This window comes from Phocoena phocoena, chromosome 16 (genome assembly GCF_963924675.1).
Source record: "Phocoena phocoena chromosome 16, mPhoPho1.1, whole genome shotgun sequence".
NCBI classification, from domain to species: Eukaryota; Metazoa; Chordata; class Mammalia; order Artiodactyla; family Phocoenidae; genus Phocoena; species Phocoena phocoena.
Genome location: NC_089234.1, coordinates 62,354,321 through 62,378,032, shown reverse-complemented (window position 1 = coordinate 62,378,032; position 23,712 = coordinate 62,354,321). Strand labels below are relative to the sequence as shown.

The following is a 23,712-nucleotide window of genomic DNA, read 5'->3' as shown; positions in this document are numbered from 1 at the left end:
GTGCTGTCTAGTGTTCCCAAGCGCAAGGAGGCTGAGCTGTGCCTTATGTAGAAAATATGTGTGTTAGATAAGCTGTATTCAAGCAAGAGTTATTGTGCTGCTGGCCGAGAGTTCAATGTTAATGAATCAACAATTCATATTAAATAAGGTGTCGTTAAAAGAAACATACATCAAACAAGGTTTTGTACTGATCCATTGATGAAAAAGTTGTGATCAGAGGCTGAGAGCAACCTAACCCTGTTTCCCCAGGAACAATTGTTCACTACTCACTAATTTAGTGTCCTGCCTACTTTATAGAACTACTGCACATAACAAGGATCGATTGTAGTTACGTGCATACCTCATTTTACTGCGCTTCACAGGTATTGCTTTTTTTAACAAATTGAAGATTTGTGGCACCCCTGCCTTGAGCAAGTCTACCGGTGCCATTTTCCCAACAGCATTTGCGCACTTCATGTCTCTGTGTCACGTTTTGGTAATTCTCACAATATTTCAGACTTTTTCATTATTATATTTGTTATAGTGATCTGTTATCAGTTGGTCTTTGATGTTACTATTTTAGTTGTTTTGGCTTTTTTTTTTAGCAATAAAGTATTTTTTAATTAAGGTATGTACATTGTTTTTTTAGACACACTGCTATTGCATGCTTAACAGACCACAGTATAGTGAAAACGTAACTTTTATATGTGCCGGCAAACCAAAAATTGATGTGACTCACTTTATTGGGGTGTCCTAGAGCTGCACCCACAGTATCTCCAAGGTACCCCCGTAGTAACTTGGGCGTGTGGGGGAGGCTTTGCGAGAAGACAGGATCCAAATGTGAAGCCAAGTAAAATGTGGAATGACGTTGAACAACATGTTTTCAGAACCAAGAGACTCCACTTCTTGATACTAAGACACAAGGGTCCTAGTGTTGGACCACAGAAATGTCAAGCTAACATCCCACTTGATTCTGAAGGGAACAAGTTACAGAGTCTTCATCATATAAATGCTGTTCATTGGCATTTAACTTTCAAAATTATACCTAGGGACATAATGCAGGAGATTTCGTTATGTGATTACAGAGCAAAATAGAAATGTGATAAATCGGGATAGTGGGAAGTATAGAAGACAGAGGTGGAAGTACGGAGGTAAAGACGGGAGGAGAGGACCAGGGAAAGATTGGGGCCCATACATCCTCATTTTACATGACAGTGGCTTAGGACACAGTCCCTAATGTTGGTGGAATTGGAAATGGACATTGAAGTGTATTATTTAAAGTTTTCAGGAATTCCCTGGCGGTCCAGTGGTTAGGACTCCGTGCTTTCACTGCCAGGGCCCGGGTTCAATCCCCGGTCAGGGAACTAAGATCCCGCAAGCCGTGCGGCACGGCCAAAAATGTATAGATAAATAAATGAATAAAAATACAGTTTTCAAGGCAATCAATGGAGGAAATAAAATAATAAAGTTCTTTACCCTTTTTGCTTTGTTTTACTGTGTGCAAGTATTAGATTTAAAGATAAATTCAGAATTTTAAATAACTTCTTTAACTTTCTTGTTTTCCTTGCTTTAGGGTGGCCCTGAGCAAGTCATAATTATGTTTCAGCTTGTACAGATTCACAGAGAACTTAGGGTCTCAGCCATTTTTTCACAGAGCCCTTAAGCCAGAAGAAATGCCTTCCATTCCATTTATTAAGTGGTTTGGTCTCAACAACCTAATAAGTATTTCTGTCCTGACAATTTAGTAGCTCTTTGAAAAAATAATAACACATGAATTAGAAAAACAAAGAACATTTGCATCCTGTTCTTAAATAACCACGATGAATTACAAAGAGGGTGTGTACACCTGTTGGACATTACACGACTTCTCACACCTTGGAATCAGATTGGACACGGCCACTTTCATTTTCTGTTCCACACTGATTTTCACCCAGCACTTGCTTTTAATCACAACAGCCAAAATTTCAGCTTTGCAAAAGATACGGCATCACCAAAAAGAAAATAGCACACACACACACACACAAAAGACAGTACAATCTACCCTGAACCTCTGGTGGAACCACAATGAACTAGTAGTTGTGGAGGCCAACAGAGGTTGACTATCACTGTATTTCACTTGAAAGCTTAAACATTAGCTGTCGTGGGACTTCCCTGGTGGCGCAGTGGTTAAGAATCCGCCTGCCAATGCAGGGGACACAGGTTCGAGCCCTGGTCCGGGAAGATCCCACATGCCGCGGAGCAACTAAGCCCATGCACCACAACTACTGATCCTGCGCTCTAGAGCCCGTGGGCCACAACTACTGAAGCCCGTGTGCCACAACTACTGAGCCTGCATGGCCTAGAGCCCGAGCTCTACAGCAAGAGAAGCCACCTCAATGAGAAGCCTGTGCCGTACAACAAGAGAAGCCACCGCAACAAGAAGCCCGCACAAGGCAACCAAGAGTAGCCCCCGCTCGCCGCAACTAGAGAAAGCCCACGCACAGCAACCAAGACCCAACGCAGCCAAAAATAAATAAATTAATTAAAATACAAACCAAAAAAACCATTAGCTACTGTGTCCTGGGGTCCCTTGGCACACAGTTTGGAAACCATGGCTCTAGCATCTGTTTAAAACTTTATTATAAGCTGTCATGCAAGTTCATTGGAAAACATTTGAGGACAGAGGCCATGTACATTCCACAACATCTAATGTCATTTCTTGTTCAATAATAAATGCTCCATAAATACTGTCTTTCATCGAATCTCTGATGTCACAGATTGCAAGATGCATACTGATTTCTAGAGATAGTAAAATGTTTTTTTAAAAAGGCACATCATAAAATCAATGAAATAACAATAGCTATTTAAATAGGCTAGTGTGAGTTTATCGTCCATGTCTGAGTCAGTGCCGCAATTTAATATTTACCCTTGTGATACCTGTAAAATCTAACTCATTGGTGTTCTTACGGGCTTAAAACCCAAACATAAAAACAAATCCTAAAACAACAGAGTCCCATACTTCCCCAGCACACACAAAACCAGTGGTGTTCTACCAACTGCCGTGCTCCTGGAGGTGAAAGGAGTAAGCAGGCAACACTGCGTTCTCCTTGCTTCTTCCCTGAGTTTTATTCTCCTGCCCCGCCCCGCAACTTAACATGCTTAAAACTCTTCTGTTCACTTTGAGAGTAATTATGAGACTTTATACTGTGGTCATACCTTGGTCTTTCAGATGTGGAAGGACAGGTATGATGCGGATCTAGGTGGTATCTGGTCTGCTTCCCAGTTCCTCTCACATCCTCCACGTAGTGTGTATAACCACTGGAAGAGCTGCATCCAGCCATATTCTTTCTTCGAACCTATAAACAAACATGTACTATAGTCCTTAAGCTCTGCCTAATTAGAACAAAACTTGTTTTCGAGCAGAAGGTAAATAAATGTAAACATTTAAGTATTAGTCTGATGGAAACAGATTTCACATCGCAATAGTTCTCTTTCGAGGAGTGGCCCTCCACTGAGATTCAGATTCACAGGAAGTAGATAAAAACGCATTCAAGTTTTTTAACTCCTGACTTCCCAAGACTGCATAGAGTCAGGGGAGGCCTAGAAAAGAAGGAAGTTAGAGGTTATCACTTCTCACCACTGCAGGCAGAGTCCAGCGCAGGCTGGGGGGCTGGGGGATTTAGAAAGTAGGGTCTTCTCTCTAGTGGGCCAAGGAGGCTCAACATTTCCTTCCATCTGTGGGTTCTGGCAGGTATGACCTGTCAGCTCTTCTCTACTTCCCCTAAGGATTCCTGGAGGTAGTCTGATTCTTACAATGTGCAGGGGCCTCCCAGCCCTCGGGGCCAGGAATTGGGCACCTGGCTGCTTAAACTCAGCGTGATGTCTGAAAATGTTACCAGAGGGGGACCCCTTCCAGGGCCCTAAAAGTGGGTTCGTGTCTACCCTCAGAAATGAATTGTCCGAGGAGACACACCTACTGACAGAACAAAAGGCTTTATTGGAAAGGGGCGCCTGGGCAGAGAGCAGCAGGGTAAGGGAACCCAGGAGAACTGCTCTGCCATGCGGCCCATAGTCTCAGGGTTTATGATGGTGGTGGAGTTAGTTTTCTGGGTTGTCTCTGGCCAATCATCTTGCTTGTGCCCATACTTGATCTGACTCAGGGTCCTCCCTGGTGGCACTTGCATCTCCCAGCAAAGATGGATTCCAGCGTGAGGGTTCCTGGGAGGTTGGCAGGACATATCATGCTTCTTATCAGGAGCTTCTGTTATGACACAACTTATGCAAGTGGTTACTACCGTGCCTGGCCAGGGTGAGTGGTTTTGGTTCCTGGTTCCCTATCAAAAAGATGGGTCCCCAGACACAAAGAGCTCTCTAGTCCTATTGAAGCACATGCAACGGTCAATCTCACACTTAGATTCAAATGGCGCTGCATCCCCAGCTCTAAGGCCCTAACCTAGAGGAAAGTCTGGAAGCCAAAGAAGGAAAGTCTTGTTACAAAGTGCTGTTTGGGGTGATCCCTACATTTTATAATAGTCAGCTCGTATGTTTCTATTTGATCTAACCCTGACTTTCCTTTCCTTTCCTATTTTATCTTCATGAATGTGTTAGGCATCAATGCCCTACAGTCCCGTTTTCCTTCTACTGCCAGTCCTTATTTCCAAGTTTTAGGGCAATTCGTGACTCCACTTGACTGATACTGGGAAAGTCCCTGGGTGGCTTTATCCTGCACACCTAGTCATTCCCTGTCTGTTTTCATTTGAGAAAAATGTACTGGGGGGTGGGGGGGATGAAGGGGTCCTGCTTTGTGGTGTTTGTGCTCCGTGCATTTTTCTCTCTGTAGGAGAGATTATGACCATCCAGCACATCGTACGGTATCCACAGAGCATGTCCATCCCGTGATGGGCTTTTCAGGTGGTTTCCTCGGCAACCAGACCTACTAATCCTCCCCCTCCCCCCCCACTTATCAGTAACTAATAATCGGTTTAGTGGAGTCACCAACACTAACACATCTTTATGCACCTGCACAGGCTCTTAACTCTTCAGATATCATTTCTTAAAGAGACTGAGCTTCTTTTCCAGAACCATTTGAAAGTGCATTTCCGAAGACTGGAATGTTTAAGACCAGAGGGACCTTCAGGATCAATCAGTCACCTCCCTGATTTACAGATGAGGCCACTCGAATGACACACACAGCTCCCATAGCTAGTCATGTAGAAGTGGGACCACACCCAGGGATTCCTGCCTGGTCCCAGGCTCTTTCCACTACACCAAGGGCCACCCCCATTCTGAACGCCACCAGCGGGTAGCCAGCATGTGCCATGTAATTGTCCCTAAGAGCAGGGACTGTTGAACATTGCTCTCGTGTTCCCTGTCCCCTGGGATAGCACTGACTACCAGCAGGTACTCTGTACACTCATCGATGCCTGACCTGCGTTTCTTCACCGTGAGTTGATGGTTATAATCCTCATATGCAGCTCCCTGCGTCGTCACAGAGAGGACACAGCTGTAAGTGGGTTTACGAGAGAGTTTGCAGCCGAAGCAGAGAAATGTGCAAGTTCTAAAACAAAGTGATGCTGTCTTATCCGTGTGCCTTACTGGGAAAGAGATAATGTTCTCAGGCTATTTGCTCATCTTTGCTTGTACTTAACTTTGATGAATACCTACATCTCTTGGTGGCAAAATGACACATAAAATAGGAGGGTAGTAAGTACATATGAGCATACAAAAAGAACGTATGTCAAGTATATAGTAATATGCCTCAAACTCACGTCATTTACCTCAGAGATAAGAGGGTGTTGAGAATGGGATTTGTTGCTAAATTCCATAGTTCTTATATAAAACTCCTCAGTCATACAGAGTTATCGGATACTTTAGAAAACTGAACTCTATGTTCAATCTTCCATCCAGATTAAAGAAATCCCAGGTTTGTATCTTTCATATTAGCCATGCATTTATTTAGCACTTTCTTCCATCATATTCTTACCCACTTTCTTAGGCCTTTTCATTGCCATCTTTGCTGTTAGTAAACTAACCAAGCCAAAATTTGAGATGGTTGCCTCAACAGATAGAAGCAATGTCGATTTATTTTTGACCTTCTCATTCTCCATCCCCAGAGAAAACGGCAACTGAGAATGATGCTGCCCTCGGGCCAGAGAGCTTTAATTCATTAACATTTTTTCCTGGAAAATTTTTGTTTCCTTTTCTTTGGTTCTGCTTGTTTGTAATTTGCTTTTACTTATTCTGGCTTATGTTCCTTTTTTGGTTACAGTACTCCCTCCACCAACAGGTTTAGCTCCATTACAATTCTCTGAATTAGTTTTAGCCTTACAAAGGCTTTTTCAGAAGTATATAATTATTTTATCTCCGCACAAAAGATAGCTTCCTAAAATAACACAGAATCATATACGTGTCTCTTGTGCACTGTACTGAAGTCACCTCTTCGTGCTGATTCTGAAGTTTCTCCCCCAAAATCAACCTGGATTCCCCATTCTAAGGAGCAAAAGCTTGGGTTGCATTCTGGCTTTTAATTTGCTGTGTTACTCTACCTTAGCATAGTCAATAAAACTGCCTCTTCTGGCATGTTTCTGTTTTTAAGAATGCTACAGGGGGAAGGGATAAATTGGAAGATTGGGATTGACATACATGCACTACTATCTATATAATAGATAACTAATAAGGACCTACTGTATAGCACAGGGAACTCAATACTCTGCAATGGCCTATATGGGAAAAAAAAAATCAAAAAACGAGTGGATATATGTATATGTATAACTGATTCACTTTGCTGTACACCTGAAAGTAACATAACACTGTAAATCAACTATACTCCAATAAAAATTTAAAAAAAAAGAATACTACGTTATTAGGGAATTTAGAAAAGTGCTTCCATCTGAGAAGTGTACATCAGCTCTGAGTTGTGGGTCAAAGCTAACCATTATGATAGCCATGGCCACATTAACTTTGTACTATTTATTAAAAGAGGCAGGAGCAAATCAGGGCAAAGGGGAACCATATTAGTTTTCTTCCTGCTGCTGTAACAAGTTATCCCCCAAATTTAGTGGCTGAAAACAATACAAATTTATTCTCTTACAGTTCTGGACGTTAGAAGTCCAAAATCATTTTCAATGGGCTAAAGTGAAGGTGTCAGCAGGGCTGGTTCCTTCCGGAGGCTAAGAGAGTAGAATCCATTTCCTGCTGTCATCCTGTCACCACTCTCACCTCCTCCCTCCATCTTATAAGGACCCTTGCAATTACATTAGGCCCACCCAGATAATCCAGGATAATCTTCCCCACCGGAGCATCCTTAGCTTAATCACATCTCCAAAGTCTCTTCTGCCATGTAAGTAGCATATTCACAGGTTCTGGGGATGTTGAAGTGGACCTCTTTGGAGGCTGACCACAGGACCATGGCCTCTCTCTCTGGCCTCTCCTACGGAGGCTGGGCTGGATGGGTGGGGTAGGGAGTTGTTCATGGGTGGGCCTGCCGAACCCCAGCTCCCCATCTGCACCACCCTGCGGTGGCAGCCAGGTCTGGGCTGCCTCCCCGGGGCTATCAGGCATGTCACACGAGCTCTGTGGCCACACCATGGTTCCCAAGCTGTAGGCCAGTCGTCCTTCCTTACCCTGCCACCTTTCCTTTCCAGCATTGAGTTAGTGCCGGGAGGCCACCGTGTCAAGCAAGCTGAGAGCAAAACTAAGGCAAGATGTCGGGCCGGAGCGGGAAGAAGAAAATGTCCAAGCTGTCGCGTTCAGCCAGGGCCGGAGTCATCTTCCCCGTGGGGAGGCTGATGCGGTACCTGAAGAAAGGGACGTTCAAGTACCGGATCAGCGTGGGTGCTCCCGTCTACATGGCCGCGGTCATCGAATACCTGGCAGGTAACGTGAACACGCAGGGCAGGTAACCCGCTCCCAGTTCTCACCTTCCCCTCGGCCCCTGCACACAGGCTGGGCAGAGAAGCCTTGATTCGCCCGTGGCTGTCTCAAGGTCGCTGTGCGCGGTAATGGGGTTTCAGTTTGCCTGCTTGGCTAAAACCAACTCCTGCAGGCTTTAGGGGAGGGAAGAGCACATAAGGGCAGAGGATCAACATGGAAGGAAGAGAATCCACAATAAAGTGTCTTTTCTAGACCAGCCCCAAGAAAGGTGTGTCTTGCTGTAGACAAATGTAATACGTAAATTTCTAGGTTCCCACAAAAGACAAACTATAGGGAAGATAGGGGCTTGCTATTCATTTTGTAACAGGAGTCTTCACTTTTACTTCACGGTCCTCACTAAACCTCAGCTCTCCTGCTGTATTGAACCTAGGGCTCAATGTCCATAAATAATATTGAGCCCAGCATTGAAAGCCTCTTCAGTTGGTTCCATGAAGCCGACAACGTTTTAATTTTACTCTCCTTTACAGAGGTGGTTCTCTGTCTACAAATACATAGGAAAGAGTTTCCCATGTTGGTTGTTAAAATTATTTTTTTTACTGAAAGATAGCATTTTTGTTGTGTGTGTTCTTTACCTATTTGAGTAACTTTACATTTAGCTTTTTTTGTTGTTGCTCTGGAGGTTGGAGAGAAGGACTGGAGGGCTCTGAAAGTGAAACCAATCAAGTGTGATAGAGCATTGCTTTTCAAAGTGGGGATCACTCCAGGGATCTTGTTGACAAGGTCAAGGGTAGGATTCTGTTGACCAGTCTCAGGGTAGCACCTGAGACTCTGCATTTCTAACACACTGCTGTGATGTGATGCTTATGCTGCTGGTCCAGAGCCCACTCAGAGGAGCAAGATTTTAGCCAGTCTTTCAGCAGCAGGTCTAAAGGCCTGGGGAATGCTTTTTTAAAATGCAGGTTCCTGGCTGCATTTTAAACCCAGGAATCTGATGGGAAAGAAATCTCCTGGCTTGGAGGGAGAGGAAGGACTTTGAAAACGGTGACTGAAGCTTTAAAACAACCTTTAGATCTATACCACCCACAGATGCTGGAAGACCCTGAGTAACCCAGAGATTCCACAGCCTCCAAGCGGGGAGCCAGGATACCCTCACGTCCTTCAACCCTAAGCTGTGCACTTTCTGCTTCACTACACTGCCCCATTATAATGTTTGTATAATCAAAATAATAGTAGTTCCTGTGCCTCCACTTGGCAAAAGTCTAAACTGTGCATAATACAATAGAACAAAATTTGGCCTTTTCAGATTTTGTTGACTGGTGACTCTGTTCTTTGGTTCAGAAGTGTTTGATGAAAAAGCTTATGTTTTCCTTTTCATTCATTCAACAAATATTTGTCGAGCATCTACCTGTCAGTGCACACAGTAAGTCCTTAGACTCTTCCCTGCTAATAGCATTGGGCCATTTATATGATTTTTCATCTATCTTCAATTAGAGCCACCAGACCTCATAGCTATGCATACTATAGCCTGAATGTCACACACTGGACTTCGAGCCAGCACATCCGTAAAGATCGATAGTGTCTCTCAAAGTAGAATGTCACCCATTTTCTCATAGTCTTTCATTCACTCAACAAACATTTACTGAATACCTACTATGTGCCAGGTGTTATTCTAGGTGCTGAGGATACAGCAGAGACCAAGACAGACAGGAGTCTCTGCCTTCAAGCAGAATGCATTCTGAAGGGAGAAACAGCAAACAAATGAGTGAAGTGTATGTGGTCCAGCAGATGGTGTTAAGTGCTCGGGGATGAATAAAGCAGGAAAGGAGTTAGGCTTGGGCTAATTCCAGGAAGTGGGGAGCTGAGGGGAGACCCCACTGAGGGGCTGGCATCTGAAGGAGGCCAGTGGGTAGGCATGTGGGTGTCTGGGGGGAGCCCTCGGGACAGAGGGAAACAGGTGCTGGGGGTGTCCAAGGAGCAGCAATGGGGACAGAGGGCTGGGGCTGAGGGAGGGAACTTGGACTGTAAATGAGGCCTGAGGGAGAGTGGCTGGTGGGGGCAGAAGAGCTTGTCACGGGAGCTCTGGAGGGTTTTGAGCAGATGTGCAAGACCCTGCCTGTGGGGAGGGGGGTACAAGGCGGGGTCAGGGAAAGCAGCAGGAAGGCAGTTGCAGAGATCCAGGTGAGAGACGTGAGGTTGGGGAGTAGGCAGTGGAGCCTCCGAGGAGTGGTCAGAGTACTGAGATATCTTGAAGGCTATGTCAGCAGGATCCGCTGACAGTTTGGACATGAAGTGTGAGAGAAGAGAGGAGGAGCAGCTGGAAGGATGCTGTTGCCAATAACACTCCTTCCCCAGGGCCAGTCCCAGCTTCCAGCACCGTCCTGGGTCAAATGGAGAAGATGAAGCGGGTCTTCTGAGGCCCAGAACTGTCTTGCCGGTGTCCTTTCCTTCCCTTCCTTTTGTGCTTTTTTCTCCCCTCCAAACTCAGGCTGGAGTTGACAGTAGGGGCTTAGATGTCAGCTTAAATCTGATTTATCAATTTACCAGCTCTGTTACCTTGGGCTAATTTCCTTAACCTCTCTGAGCTTTGGGTGTTTCCAGAGCTAATTTCATTTAACTCCATTAATGAGCCAATGCATGCAAAATGTCTGGTGCATAGGATGCACCCAATAAATGGTAATTCTTCTCCTCTCTCTTCTATTAAGAGCTGATGAAATCATTCAGGGCAAAGTGTAATGAGTAACTCTGTTAAGGTAGTATATTTGGGGGCTGTATTGCATTTTAATGAGACAAGGCGTTTAAGCCAAAGGAATGAATCATTATTGCAGGCCATTGCTGAGTAAGTAAAAAGAGGATTTTTGTTAGTTGTTTTGTTTTGGAAGGGGGCATGAATTGATTTTGTTTAGGGAAGAGAGTTCAAAGTGTGAAAGCCTCCTGTCACCCTTGAAATGACCTTTAACATTCACGACAACAATATTGACTGAGTTTCTCCTTTGCATCAGGCCTTAAACATACAATGGAAAACAGACAGATGTGGTCCTGCCTTCCCTGGGTTTACATTCTAGCAGAGTTGACTAGCATTAAAAACAACACAATAAGATGACATTCATGTGGACAGGGAAGCCAGAGGAGCTTTGGGAAGCAGGGGGAGGCTGCCTAATATAAAGCAAGGGTTGTTAAGACCTAACCAGGGGTGTAAAACAATTATACTCCAATAAAGATGTTAAAAATAAATAAATAAATAAAAATTAAAAAGGCCTAGCCAGGGGGACTTCCCTGGTGGTCCAGTGGCTAAGAATCTGCCTTCCAATGCAGAGGACTCAGGTTCAGTCCCTGGTCAGGGAACTAAGATCCCACATGCCATGAGGCAACTAAGCCCATGGGCCACAACTAGAGAGCCTGCGTGCCGCAACTACAGAACCCACGTGCTCTGAAGCCTGTGCACCATATCGAAACATCCCGGGTGCCACAACTAAGACCCGACACGGCCAGAAATAAATATTTTTAAAAATTGGAAACCGGGGCTTCCCTGGTGGCACAGTGGTTGAGAGTCCACCTGCCAATGCAGGGGACACGGGTTCAAGCCCTGGTCCAGGAAGATCCCACATGCCGTGGAGCAACTAAGCCCGTGTGCCACAACTACTGAGCCTGCGTTCTAGAGCCCGCGAGCCACAACTACTGAGTCTGCCCTGTACAGCCCATGAGCCACAACTACTGAGCCCATGCACCGCATCTACTGAAGCCTGTGCTCTAGAGCCCATGCTCCACAACAAGATAAGCCACTGCAATGAGAAGCCCACACACCACAATGAGCAGCCCCCACTCGCCGCAACTAGAGAAAGCCCGCACGCAGCAACAAAGACCCAACACAGCCAAAAATAGTAAATAAAAATAAAATAAATTTTAAAAAAAGACCTAACCAGGTTCTCAATCCTGCTTTTTAACAAATTGATTGATTTAAAATCCTGACACCTGGGTCTTAACCCCAGAGATTCTGAGATACTTCTGGGCATCAGGAGTTTTTAAAGCTTCCCCAAAAGATTCTGATGGGCAGCCAGGGTGGGGAATTGGTAGGAGTTGGCTAGATTCACATGGGTTGATTATCAGTTTGGGGAGAAACAAGGGTGAAGATCTAAAGTTTAGAGGAAGTATGTGGCCCCTTCCAGAAACTGGAGGCATTTCTGTGTACCTGGAGCAGAGCTGGGAAATGGGAAGGGTGAGAGATGAGATGAGGGAGCAGGGGTCAGGTCCTTGAGGGCCACATGAGAGTGTGCACATTTTGCACACACATGCCAGGGGAGGCATCGAAGGGAGGAGGTGGCATTCTGGGGGCCTCACATGGGCTTTAGGTGGAGAACAGTTGGTGGGAAGCAAGGTCAGAGTCCAGGAAACCAGTGGGGGCTGTTTTAAAGTCACTTTTGAGAATTGACAGGGGCCAGGACTAGGGTTCTCAGTGGAGACGATGAGAAGAAATGGGCACATGTGGGAGCTGTCTGGAGGGGAGAATCAGCTCTGCTCAATAATGGGTGGGATAAGGGGGGAGGCCAATTTACTTCTCCTCTCAGATTCATGTCTATGGTCTCTGAAGTTCCCCTCTCCCACTCACTGCCTCCGAGAGGGGACCTGGGGCCACAGGAATAGCCAAGTAAGAAAAAGCTGGGTGCCAAGACATAGAAACAACCTAAATATCCATTGACAGATGAATGGATAAAGAAGATGTAGTACATATATACAATGGAATGTTACTCAGCCATAAAAAAGAACAAGATAATGCCATTTGCAGCAACATGGATGAAACTAGAGATTATCATACTAAGTGAAGTAAGTCAGACAGAGAAAGACAAATATCATATGACATTGCTAATATGTGGAATCTAAAATATGACACAAATGAACCTATCTATGAAACAGAAACACAATCGGGGACATATAGAATAGACTGGTGGTTGCCATGGAGGATGGGGGTGGGAGAGGGATGGAGTGGGAGGTTGGGATTAGCAGATGCAAACTGGTATATATAGAATGCATAAACAACAAGGTCCTACTGTACAGCACAGGGAATTATATTCAATATCCTGTGAAAAGCCATAATGGAAAAGAATATGAAAGAATGTGTATATATATATATACACACACACACACATATATAACTGAGTCACTTTGCTGTACAGCAGTAATTAACACATTGTAAATCAACTATACTTCAATATAAAATTTCTAATAAAAAAGAAAAAAGCTTTAAAAATAGCATGTAAAAATGCAAAGTCATATTTCACAATTGTTTGAAATTCATGAACCATTCTTACTTTCTATTAAGTAAAACTATACCAAGAAATTATCCATATTTTAAAGCCCATTTTAATTCTTCCTAGAGCAGATCCCCAAATTTAATAAAATCTATTAAAAATTTAAAGATTTTATAAATACAAAAATAAAATCTACACCAAATGCAGAAAGAAAGGAAGGAAGGGAGGGAGGGAAGAAGGAAGGAAGGAAGAAAGAAAAGGCTGGGTGCTACTTAGCCAAAAAGAAAGTTGCACGAATTTTCAGGAACTTGGGGAGAAATAGCAGTTAGCTTTGCCTGATTTCTCTGGACTGGCTGCCTGACCAACCCCAGGTTCACACATCATCATGATGTTACAGCTATATGGCATTTCTGGTCCCAACCTGTTGGGGGAGGTTGCACACTCCGGCAACGAATGCATGCTGGACTGCTCATCTAGAAGGTCCCTTCCACCTGAGACATCCACCAGCCTCCCAGAATGGACATCACATTCATACTTCAGTTTATCAATCTGTAAATGCTGGCCCAGTTTACATCTCCAATGTAAGTGAGGAAAAAATGGACTGAAAAAGCAAGCCCCAGACTCTGGAAAAGAATTTTGTATTCATCAACAATGGATATAATATAAATGTAAGATATTGAGAATGAGTAATTTATAATCGTTTTATGGTGAGAAAATGTTCTGTAATATATATATATATATATATATATTTTTTTTTTTTTTAACATGGGCCTCTCACTGTTGTGGCCTCTCCCATTGCGGAGCACAGGCTCCGGACTCGCAGGCTCAGCGGCCATGGCTCACGTGCCCAGCCGCTCCGCGGCATGTAGGATCTTCCCTGACTGGGGCACGAACCCGTGTCCCCTGCATCGGCAGGCGGACTCTCAACCACTATGCCACCAGGGAAGCCCTGTAATATATTTTTAATTGATAGGACAAATAGGCCTTAAAACAGCATTGAATTTCAGGGCACTTCATGAAATCATTATGTAACAAAGAAACCTATCATTTCCAGACAACTGGGTCTATCCATTTAACACCAAGCATTTTTTTAATATAATGATTTTTCAGTTTTTACATTTGTGTTTTGAAAAGATCACTTTGGCAGCCAGGACCACGTGTGTGGTTGTGCAGGTTGTACACTGCACAAGGACACACATTGAAGGGAATATCATTCACATCATAGACCTCAAAGAACTGTGACTAATTATGAGCATTTCCAGCAGATGGCAGTAAAGGTTCTCGTTCTAACAAAATTAGGGAAGTCAGGTGTCTTGAGGAAGGGGCATCTTTTCCTAATTTGCACAAAGGTGCCCTGGGCCAGTGGTGGCCTTGTTGGCATGGATCTGGAGGAAGACAGAACTGGGGGCAGGAAAACCACTACGATTATCTGGGCTGGAAAAGAAGACAGCCTTAGCTCGGGTAATGGCGATAAGCTTGAAGAAGAGGGGCAAAGTTATTTAAGATTCATGAGGCTGGGGGCTTCCCTGGTGGCGCAGTGGTTGAGAGTCCGCCTGCCGATGCAGGGGACACGGGTTCGCGCCCCCGTTCAGGAGGATCCCACATGCCGAGGAGCGCCTGGGCCCGTGAGCCATGGCCGCTGAGCCTGCGCTTCCGGAGCCTGTGCTCCGCAACGGGCGAGGCCACAGCAGTGAGAGGCCCGCGTACCGCAAAAAAAAAATAAAAATAAAAAAATAAATAAGTAAATAAATAAACTATAGGGGCTTCCCTGGTGGCGCAATGGTTGAGAGTCGGTCCGGGAAGATCCCACATGCCGCGGAGCACCTGGGCCCGTGAGCCATGGCCGCTGAGCCTGCACTTCCGGAGCCTGTGCTCCGCAACGGGCGAGGCCACAACAGTGAGAGGCCCGCGTACCGCAAAATAAATAAATAAATAAATAAATAAATAAATAAATAAATAAACCATAGGGGCTTCCCTGGTGGCGCAGTGGTTGAGAGTCCGCCTGCTGATGCAGCGGACACCGGTTCGTGCCCCGGTCTGGGAAGATCCCACATGCCGCGGAGCACCTGGGCCCGTGAGCCATGGCCGCTGAGCCTGCACTTCCGGAGCCTGTGCTCCGCAACGGGCGAGGCCACAACAGTGAGAGGCCCGCGTACCGCAAAATAAATAAATAAATAAATAAACCATAGGGGCTTCCCTGGTGGCGCAGTGGTTGAGAGTCCGCCTGCCGATGCAGCGGACACCGGTTCGTGCCCCGGTCCGGGAAGATCCCACATGCCGCGGAGCACCTGGGCCCGTGAGCCATGGCCGCTGAGCCTGCACTTCCGGAGCCTGTGCTCCGCAACGGGCGAGGCCACAACAGTGAGAGGCCCGCGTACCGCAAAATAAATAAATAAATAAATAAACCATAGGGGCTTCCCTGGTGGCGCAGTGGTTGAGAGTCCGCCTGCCGATGCAGCGGACACCGGTTCGTGCCCCGGTCCGGGAAGATCCCACATGCCGCGGAGCACCTGGGCCCGTGAACCATGGCCGCTGAGCCTGCACTTCCGGAGCCTGTGCTCCACAACTGGCGAGGCCACAACACTAAGAGGCCCGCGTACCACAAAAAAAAAGAAAAAGAAAGATTCATGAGGCTGGGAAAAGAGAGGGAGGAGAGGGAAGGAGAGCGAATGACTCCCAGGTCTGTCTGTGGATGGAGCTGCCAGTCCCAAGAGTGATGGGAGGAGCCAGTTTCGCGGAATGATTTGGATTTGGGGATGTGGTGAGCTTGATTTACCTGTGGCACGCCGAGGTGGCACCATGGCAGGGCTGGAAATGCAGATCTGGTGACATGGGAAGGAAGGTGGAACCAGGCGCTGTGAGTAGATGGGGTTTCCCCGGAAGACTGCAACGCCTGAGCAGAGCAGAGCGCCCAGTCGGAGCCCAGAGACACCGCCACCTAGCGGGCAGGTGGACAAGCGAGCGGAGTCCAGGGAAGGAGCAGTCATGTGTTCTGTCCCAAGCCTACACTTGCTGTGGTATTTCCCATCTCCTGTGGGCTGGGCTATCCAGTGTTGGTTTAGATTGTATCCAAAATGAGCGGACACGAGCTCTTCCAAAATAATGTGCATGATGAGCTTTTCAACCTCCTTTTTGGCTCCAGAAATCATTCCTTTTACTATCAGATACTCAGCTGTATCCCAGATGGTTACTATTGCTGGAAGTGTGACTTGCGAGAAGTGAGAGGTTTGCTGTAGAAGTCTCCAGACCTCCGTGGAAATCTCCACCACTTAACGAATTATGATCTTCCAACAAAATTTGCAGTGAAACAAATGTGTGACATTAAATTCAGTTTTCCTATTGACTGCCAGTTGACACACAAGGATACCTGTGTTCCCAAAATCAATAAAATCACTCAAGAATGTAGCAAACTTTTATAGCTCATGTGAATATATTTGTCATAACATTTGAAAATATTAATAATGATTCATGTTATTTCAAACATTAATGTTATTTCAAACATTTAAATGGTGGAGTCTGGCCCAAGGAATGTTCAGACTAAACATCCAACATAGAAAAGAACTCCTTGGTCTAGATTTTCTGCTATGTATTCTTAAGTTTTTTTCTCTTTAAATAAAAAAAGTTCTGCCTCTGCTTTTGCACTTGAGCACACGATCAAGGTTTTCTTTCTTGTAAATTATTTCGGAAGAGTTAGTCTGAGAGCCCAGCCGCACTCGGGCAGAGCCTCACCTGTGTGCCTGCATTGTGCTGCCTGACGAATCGCTGCCTTTAGCCTCTTCCCGTGGCGGCATTCGATGACAGATTTTCCGTCTGGGAATCCAGTGTCTGTGCATCTGGCTGTCAAGCTGAAAATAACCTGACCTTCAGGGGCTTCCTGAAGGCTGGGAACGTGTAGGGCTTCCCATTAGCCATGCCTCTCATGCTGATGGTTAATTTGATGAACACCAAGAGGATGCTTAACTGCTTCCTCTAAATGCAGGAGACAGAGGGAAGACAGTGATGGTCCAAGATGCTAAATGAAATTCAACTTCTCAGAAGCTTAAAACTCGGAGGCTCCTTGACCCCCTTTCTGCCCATCTGGAAAAAGGGTTAAGCGGAGTTCTCCTTCCTCCCAGGTGTGGGCCCCTAGCAGCAGCCCCTAGCAGGTGCAGGAAGGTCCTTTTATTGTGCTCAATGGGGTGCTGTACATTTTAACCTAGAGCCATAAAGCAAGCCTGTTTGTGAAGACTTTATTACTACACCTCTTTTTTTTTTTTTAATCCTTTCTTGACTAAAGCTTCTGCTCTATTTACCTCTTCTTTTTTTTTTTTTTTTTTAAGATGTTGGGGGTAGGAGTTTATTAATTAATTTATTTATTTTTGGCTGTGTTGGGTCTTCGTTTCTGTGCGAGGGCTTTCTCTAGTTGTGGCAAGCGGGGGCCACTCGTCATCGCTGTGCGCGGGCCTCTCACTATCGCGGCCTCTCTTGTTGTGGAGCACAGGCTCCAGACGCGCAGGCTCAGTAGCTGTGGCTCACGGGCCTAGTTGCTCCACGGCATGTGGGATCCTCCCAGACCAGGGCTTGAACCCATGTCCCCTGCATTAGCAGGCAGATTCTCAACCACTGCGCCACCAGGGAAGCCCACTACACCTCTTTTTGATGGGTACCCCTTTTAAACGAAAGAAAAGCTGGGCAGAAATCTGAAGGCAGCAAACCAGATATCTAATATGGCGTTAATTTCAAATACTCTGTCCTCCAGTCCCAACAAGCCTGCTCATATTTCTCAAACTACAGTGCCCCAATCTTTGACTCAGAAAATGCGGTGCTGTGTAAATGAATTGTTGGTAAACACAATATTCCTTGCTTAATAACCCAAAAAAGATGTTGTGAGAATGAATTTGCAGTGATTTAGCGCTTTTCATTATGGAAATGCCATATAAATACTTAACTCTAATGCTTATTTTATTCTAATTTTTTGTTAATCACATTTGCTTAGTTAATACGGCATACTTATGCCAAGTTTTTATTTTATTGCCATAGATTTTACGAATGATGGCAATTGCATGCAGTGTTTTATTTGAAATTAGGTTGATTGCAAAAATTCATGCAGAATCGCCTATTAATTTTAGGGTTTAGTATCTATGCCATTGTACCAGCAAATCCCCCCAACACACACACATACACACATACCTGCACACATACATACACACAACACATTCACGCACACATGCCCATACAATTTTCCACCCACGTGTAACACACTGGCACATTGCCTCTTTCTTTAGGGAAAGAACTCTCTCTAGGGGAAGGATTTTTCTTTAAAGGCTCATTCATGCTCTTGAAAGCAGACAAATTTGATTTGGCAGAGCATCCTCCCAAAATTGAGAAAGAAAGAAAAAATAAAGGACGAAGGGGAGAGCATTCAGGGGTATAAACCAATTCCATAGTTTTGTTTTGTTTTGTTTTGACTCAAAAACTGATAGTATGTGAAATAGAATTCACTTTTCAGGTTAAGTGGTACCTCACCCCTTAGTATAAATCAGTTCTTCCTATCCACTTTCCTTTAGGACAAGAGGGACAAGGGGCATCAAGTGAAGTGGAAAAGGAGATTCTGAAAGGGGTCTCAGCTCTCCTCAGAGATGGCTGCACACTGAAAGAAACTCGGCTTCAATGTTAGGGTTCTGTTTTGGTCAGGATTAACTTCTGCCGACAGTGGCTTAAACAAGAGAGTTTCTTTTTCTCTCATACAAAAGACGTCTATAGAAGACAGTCCAGGTTGATAAGGAGGCTCCACAGTCATAAGAGATTCTGGTTCCTATCTTATTGCTCTATCATCCACAACTTCTTACCCTTGGTCAAAGATGGCTGCTCAAATTCCAGCCATCATGTCCTCAGTCTGCCAGTAAAAAGGGAAGAAAGGCACTGTCGCTTCATTAATGGATACTTCCCAGAAGTACCATACAACACAACTGCTTGCTTTTCATCGGCCAGAACTTAGTCACACTATCACACCTAACAAAAAGGGTGGCTGGGAAATAGTGTCTTCATTCCTGTGATTTGGGGCTCTGCAGAAAATCAGGGGTCCATCTACTAAGGAAGATGGGGGAGAATTAATGTCAAGGGACAACTAGAAGGCTTTGCCCACAGGATCGTATATCAGGTCTTGCTAAAATATCTTACTTGTTTGTGACCTGAGTTCTTTTCAGTTTTCTGGATTTCTTTCCAGGCCCAGACATAAAAATCACAAATAAATAAAAGTGATCTAACTCCAAGGCCATTTCCAAAGGAACGCTTTGGAAAGCTCAGACCCCATTCTATGATTGCCTATTAACCCTCCCTTGAAATTTCAGCGGAAATTCTAGAATTGGCTGGGAATGCAGCGAGGGACAACAAGAAGGCCCGGATAGCCCCAAGACACATCCTGCTGGCAGTGGCCAATGACGAGGAACTCAATCAGGTACGTCTGAAGCATTGACACCAGCCACGGAATGGGTTTGCCAAACGCGCTACTGCATGTGGACCTGGCTGGCTAGAAATCCTTCCTGCTACAGTACTCAGTCACATTTACACTAAAAGAGTCAGATCATATGGGAGAAGAACAAATTCTGCTAGCCATATTATTTAGATTCAAAATAAAATTGTCTCTGGAATAGATCCCATTATATATTCTGAGACTTGCCAGAATTTCTTTTCCTCTTTGAAAGCAAGCTCTGTGTGTTGCCGAGGGAAGTGCAGTGCACATATGTTATTCTCTGTACAGTTTCTTCCCCCAAACTTTGTTGACGATTTATTCTGATGAGGGCAGAAGCGTCCTTCTTCATATATCAAAACTAACGCTTTATATTTTAGAGCTGACTCCAAAATCGAGTGAATTCCCACCCCCATGCCCCCCGCCAAAGATGTGCAAGGTAGCAGGTAAATAGTATGAGAATTTTAATTTATGTGTATTTTATAATGTTAACTGTCTGTGGTTAAGAATCAGTTCTTATTTCCAATCCAACATGGGCTGATAATTTCCAAAAATACAATAAAAAATAATTACTAGAAAAATTAAAAAAACAAACTACCAGCTACAATTTTTTGTTACTAGATCCAACAGGTATGCAAAAACTCTGTCAACTTACTAGACCCTTCCTCATGATTTCTGTACTCTCTTTGTCACAGACAGGTAACTAATAGCTTGTGGACCAGCCTTGGTTGCAGACCACATTTGGAGTAGCGCTGCTGTAGAATGTGCAGAATGTATTAGTGTGGTAGTTCATGTTGATTAGTTAAAGTAAACACATATCAGTTGGGAGGTGTGTGGTCAAACATATTTTACTGATGGAATGCATGATCAAAGGAGTGGGGCCTGTTGTTAACTGAGTCTAGCCCTTGCATTAACCTTTGAACCTCACTTTGTCAAGCTGTGCTCCCACGTCTGAAGCTCTTTATCCTCAGTTATGTCTGGAATCTCCAAGCTCTGGGCAACATCCCTGACTTCAGCCTCTATACGCTTTCATTTTGCTTTGCTTGTTTTGCTTTCTGTACAAGATCTCGGGATGCCTTGTTACCTACAGAGAAAAGCCCTACCCGTGAGGCAGGGACAACCAGTTAAATCATGTATTATGCAGTTTCTTTGGAAAGCAGAGACCAGATTTAACGCTTGTTTTGCCAACAGTTAGAACCGTATTAAATCCAGAACCAACGAGCTCTTTGCTGTCTGAGCTCATGCCTTCTCTCTCTCTTCAGCTGCTAAAAGGAGTGACCATCGCCAGCGGAGGCGTCCTGCCCAGAATTCACCCTGAACTGCTGGCCAAAAAACGAGGGACCAAAGGCAAGTCAGAAACTATCCTCTCCCCTCCCCCAGAGAAAAGAGGAAGGAAGGCCACGTCGGGCAAGAAGGGGGGCAAGAAATCGAAGGCTGCCAAACCACGGACGTCCAAAAAGGTGAGCCCAGTGGCGTCTGTGAACTCAGGACTCACAGAACAGGAGGAAAGTTGAACCATCCAAAGAGAAGGGCGTGGCCAGCATCCCCGACGGACTGGGGACCCGCCTTAGCTTGGTGCTGGGAGAAAATGATAGGAATGTGAGTGAAAAAGAATAAAGGGCTGGCCTTCCCTGGTGGCGCAGTGGTTGAGAGTCCGCCTGCCGCCGATGCAGGGGACACGGGATCGTGCCCCCGTCCGGGAAGATTCGCGGCTGGGCCCGTGAGCCATGGCCGCTGGGCCTGCGCATCCGGAGCCTGTGCTCCGCGACAGGAGAGGCCACAACAGTAAGAGGCCCGCGTACCGCAAAAAAAAAAAAAAAAGGCCTTTGAGAGGAGCTCAGATCATCATGCAGGGTCCACTAGAGTTTTCCAAACCCCACATATGGGTGGTTTTCATATTTCCAGATCCCCTCCACTGACCTCACCAAAATCTCAAGTGAGAGAGCTGATCTGGAACTCTACTTTCCACCTCTCCCCATGTGGCATACTGACACACCTTTAGCTTCCCACAGAGAGTCGCCTGAGTTCAGCCAATGGCATTGCAGGTGTTTTGGATAAGTAGCTATAGCTCAGAGGTGCCATTTGTGGAGTAATACTTTCATATGCTGCCCAGTACGGCAACTGCTAGCCATGTGTGGCTATTTAAATTTGAATTTAAATTACTGAAAATGAAATCAAATTCAGTTCCTTGGTTGCACCAGCCACATTTCATGTGCTCAACAACGCGGAGCAGCACAAAGATAGACCGTGTCCACGAGGGAATGAAGTTCTGTTGGACAGCGCTGCTTTGGGGGTTGTCAACTTTTCATTCCCCAGACCTCCATGTTGGCAAAAAAGATGGGATAAGAGTTCATTTCTCGGCCGCTGTGCCCCAGGGGAATCCTGGAGAGAAGGGAAGTTGAGCAGTGCGCTATGAATGACCCCACTTGGCTTATTATCAGAAGCTGTAGGCGTTAAAAAGAACAAGAATAACATACCTGCGTCCAGGTTTGAGCAAAGACTACGGGTACATGCGAACCCCTTAATGCACTTGATTTTTGCAGTATCCTTTTGTTTTCCCCATATTGCGGTCCCTTGCTTCCCTCTGTTGAAAACAACAGAACCTATTATCTGACCACTTCCGTTCATATCCAACTTGGTGGTGACCATGGGAAAGACTTCAAAGCCACTTTGGGCTTTTTCTGGATTTCTGATGTGTCCTTCTGATTTCTACCAACAGTCCAAACCAAAGGACAGCGATAAAGAAGGAACTTCAAATTCCACCTCTGAAGATGGGCCCGGGGATGGATTCACCATCCTGTCTTCTAAAAGCCTTGTTCTAGGGCAGAAGGTAATAAAGAGAATTGTAATGTGCTGTCATAAAACACTATTGCATTTTTATAACCTACTGTTTACAAGCAGTGAAGCCTCCTTCATCCCTTCCTTCCCTAATATGACTTTCACTCTGGTCTTGAATTATTCATTTTTAAACTAAAGAGCTATGGCAATGTCTGCATGGTGAGGATAAACAAGCTCTTTAGTGTTCATGCTGACACTGGTCAGCCAGAGGTACCCAGAGTGGATCTTTCTGGTCTCCATGCCCCAGATATCTCTTGCTCACCAAAAAAAATCCATAGCTAACTTTCTCAACCAGGCTTTGGGAGGCCTGCTTTACGTGGTGTGATGTAATTTATCAAAGAAGGAAAATACAAAGATATGTTCCCTGAATATCGCTGGTGTTAGAAATGAATTATTTGCTAATAATTCAGTCTGCTTGCCTTTCTAGGCTGCAGAAAGAAAACAAACAAGGTTATACATTTGGAAAGTCTTCAGCACAACAGCAGCCCAGCCAGACATGCAAATAATTCATTCCCATAAGCATAACAGACAATTTATCTACCAAGTCAACTGGGGCTGCAATGTGATACCCGCGGAAACAGTCAGTTAATCATATCGGGTAGCGAATGTCTGCAGCCTGACAGTAGTACGAACCTCTGTTGAAGCAATTGGGAAGAGCATGTTCTGAGAAGAGCGTAAACGTGGCAGGTTCCTAATTCATCACTGATGAAAGCAGGGAAGCAAAGAGGTGGAATTTATGTCCACTCCAGGGGCTATCTGTGGTCACGTGATGATTCGCTTTCTCTCCCTTATCTAGGGGAGCAAGAAGTTCTAGCTCACATGGGGAGACAATGGAAAATGGCTTCCATTCTGCTCAGCTCTGGGCACATGGGGCAGCATTTCACAAGCATAGCCCCAAGAGGGTGGTCCCAAAAGTCAAGGGTGCCAGACATAGAGGTCAGAATCCCAGAGCCCCTCACTTCTCTCCAGCAAAGTGGTTGGCTTTACATCCCTGCCTCCACAGGTCTGTGCTGCTCTGGAGAGAATGCAGGGAACCGAGTAGCTTCTTGCAGGAGCTACTCAGAGAATTACGATATCAAACACCAAGGCCACCCGGATGGGAAACGAAGGCATAAGCTATAGGGAAAAGAAGAGGAGGGGAGGTCCCGGTCCTGCCCCCAAAAGGGGAGGCAGATTTACTGCTAGCCTCAGGGTGAACATCAAATCCACTGAGCTCCAAAGAGCCTGTTGAAAACCACACACCTTGGAAACGTCAGATGGTCGCTCCACGCACAGCCTTTCCTGTTGACACAAGCAATTGAGAGAATGAACAGATGTGAGTAAAACATGAAGATTTTCCTTAGGCCTTGATCT

General features: G+C 45.3%; 1 protein-coding gene across 1 annotated transcript in view; it reads left to right on the top strand.

Annotated features, from left to right (window-relative positions):
* MACROH2A2 (macroH2A.2 histone) overlaps positions 1–23,712 on the top strand; it is a 54,611-nt gene that overhangs the window by 11,301 nt on the left and 19,598 nt on the right. The window contains exons 2-5 of the mRNA XM_065894045.1: positions 7,602–7,833; positions 19,403–19,509; positions 20,784–20,981; positions 22,241–22,351. Of these exons, the coding sequence (XP_065750117.1) occupies positions 7,662–7,833; positions 19,403–19,509; positions 20,784–20,981; positions 22,241–22,351 (588 nt within the window). The 5' untranslated portion in view covers positions 7,602–7,661. The remainder of the gene's footprint in view (positions 1–7,601; positions 7,834–19,402; positions 19,510–20,783; positions 20,982–22,240; positions 22,352–23,712) is intronic.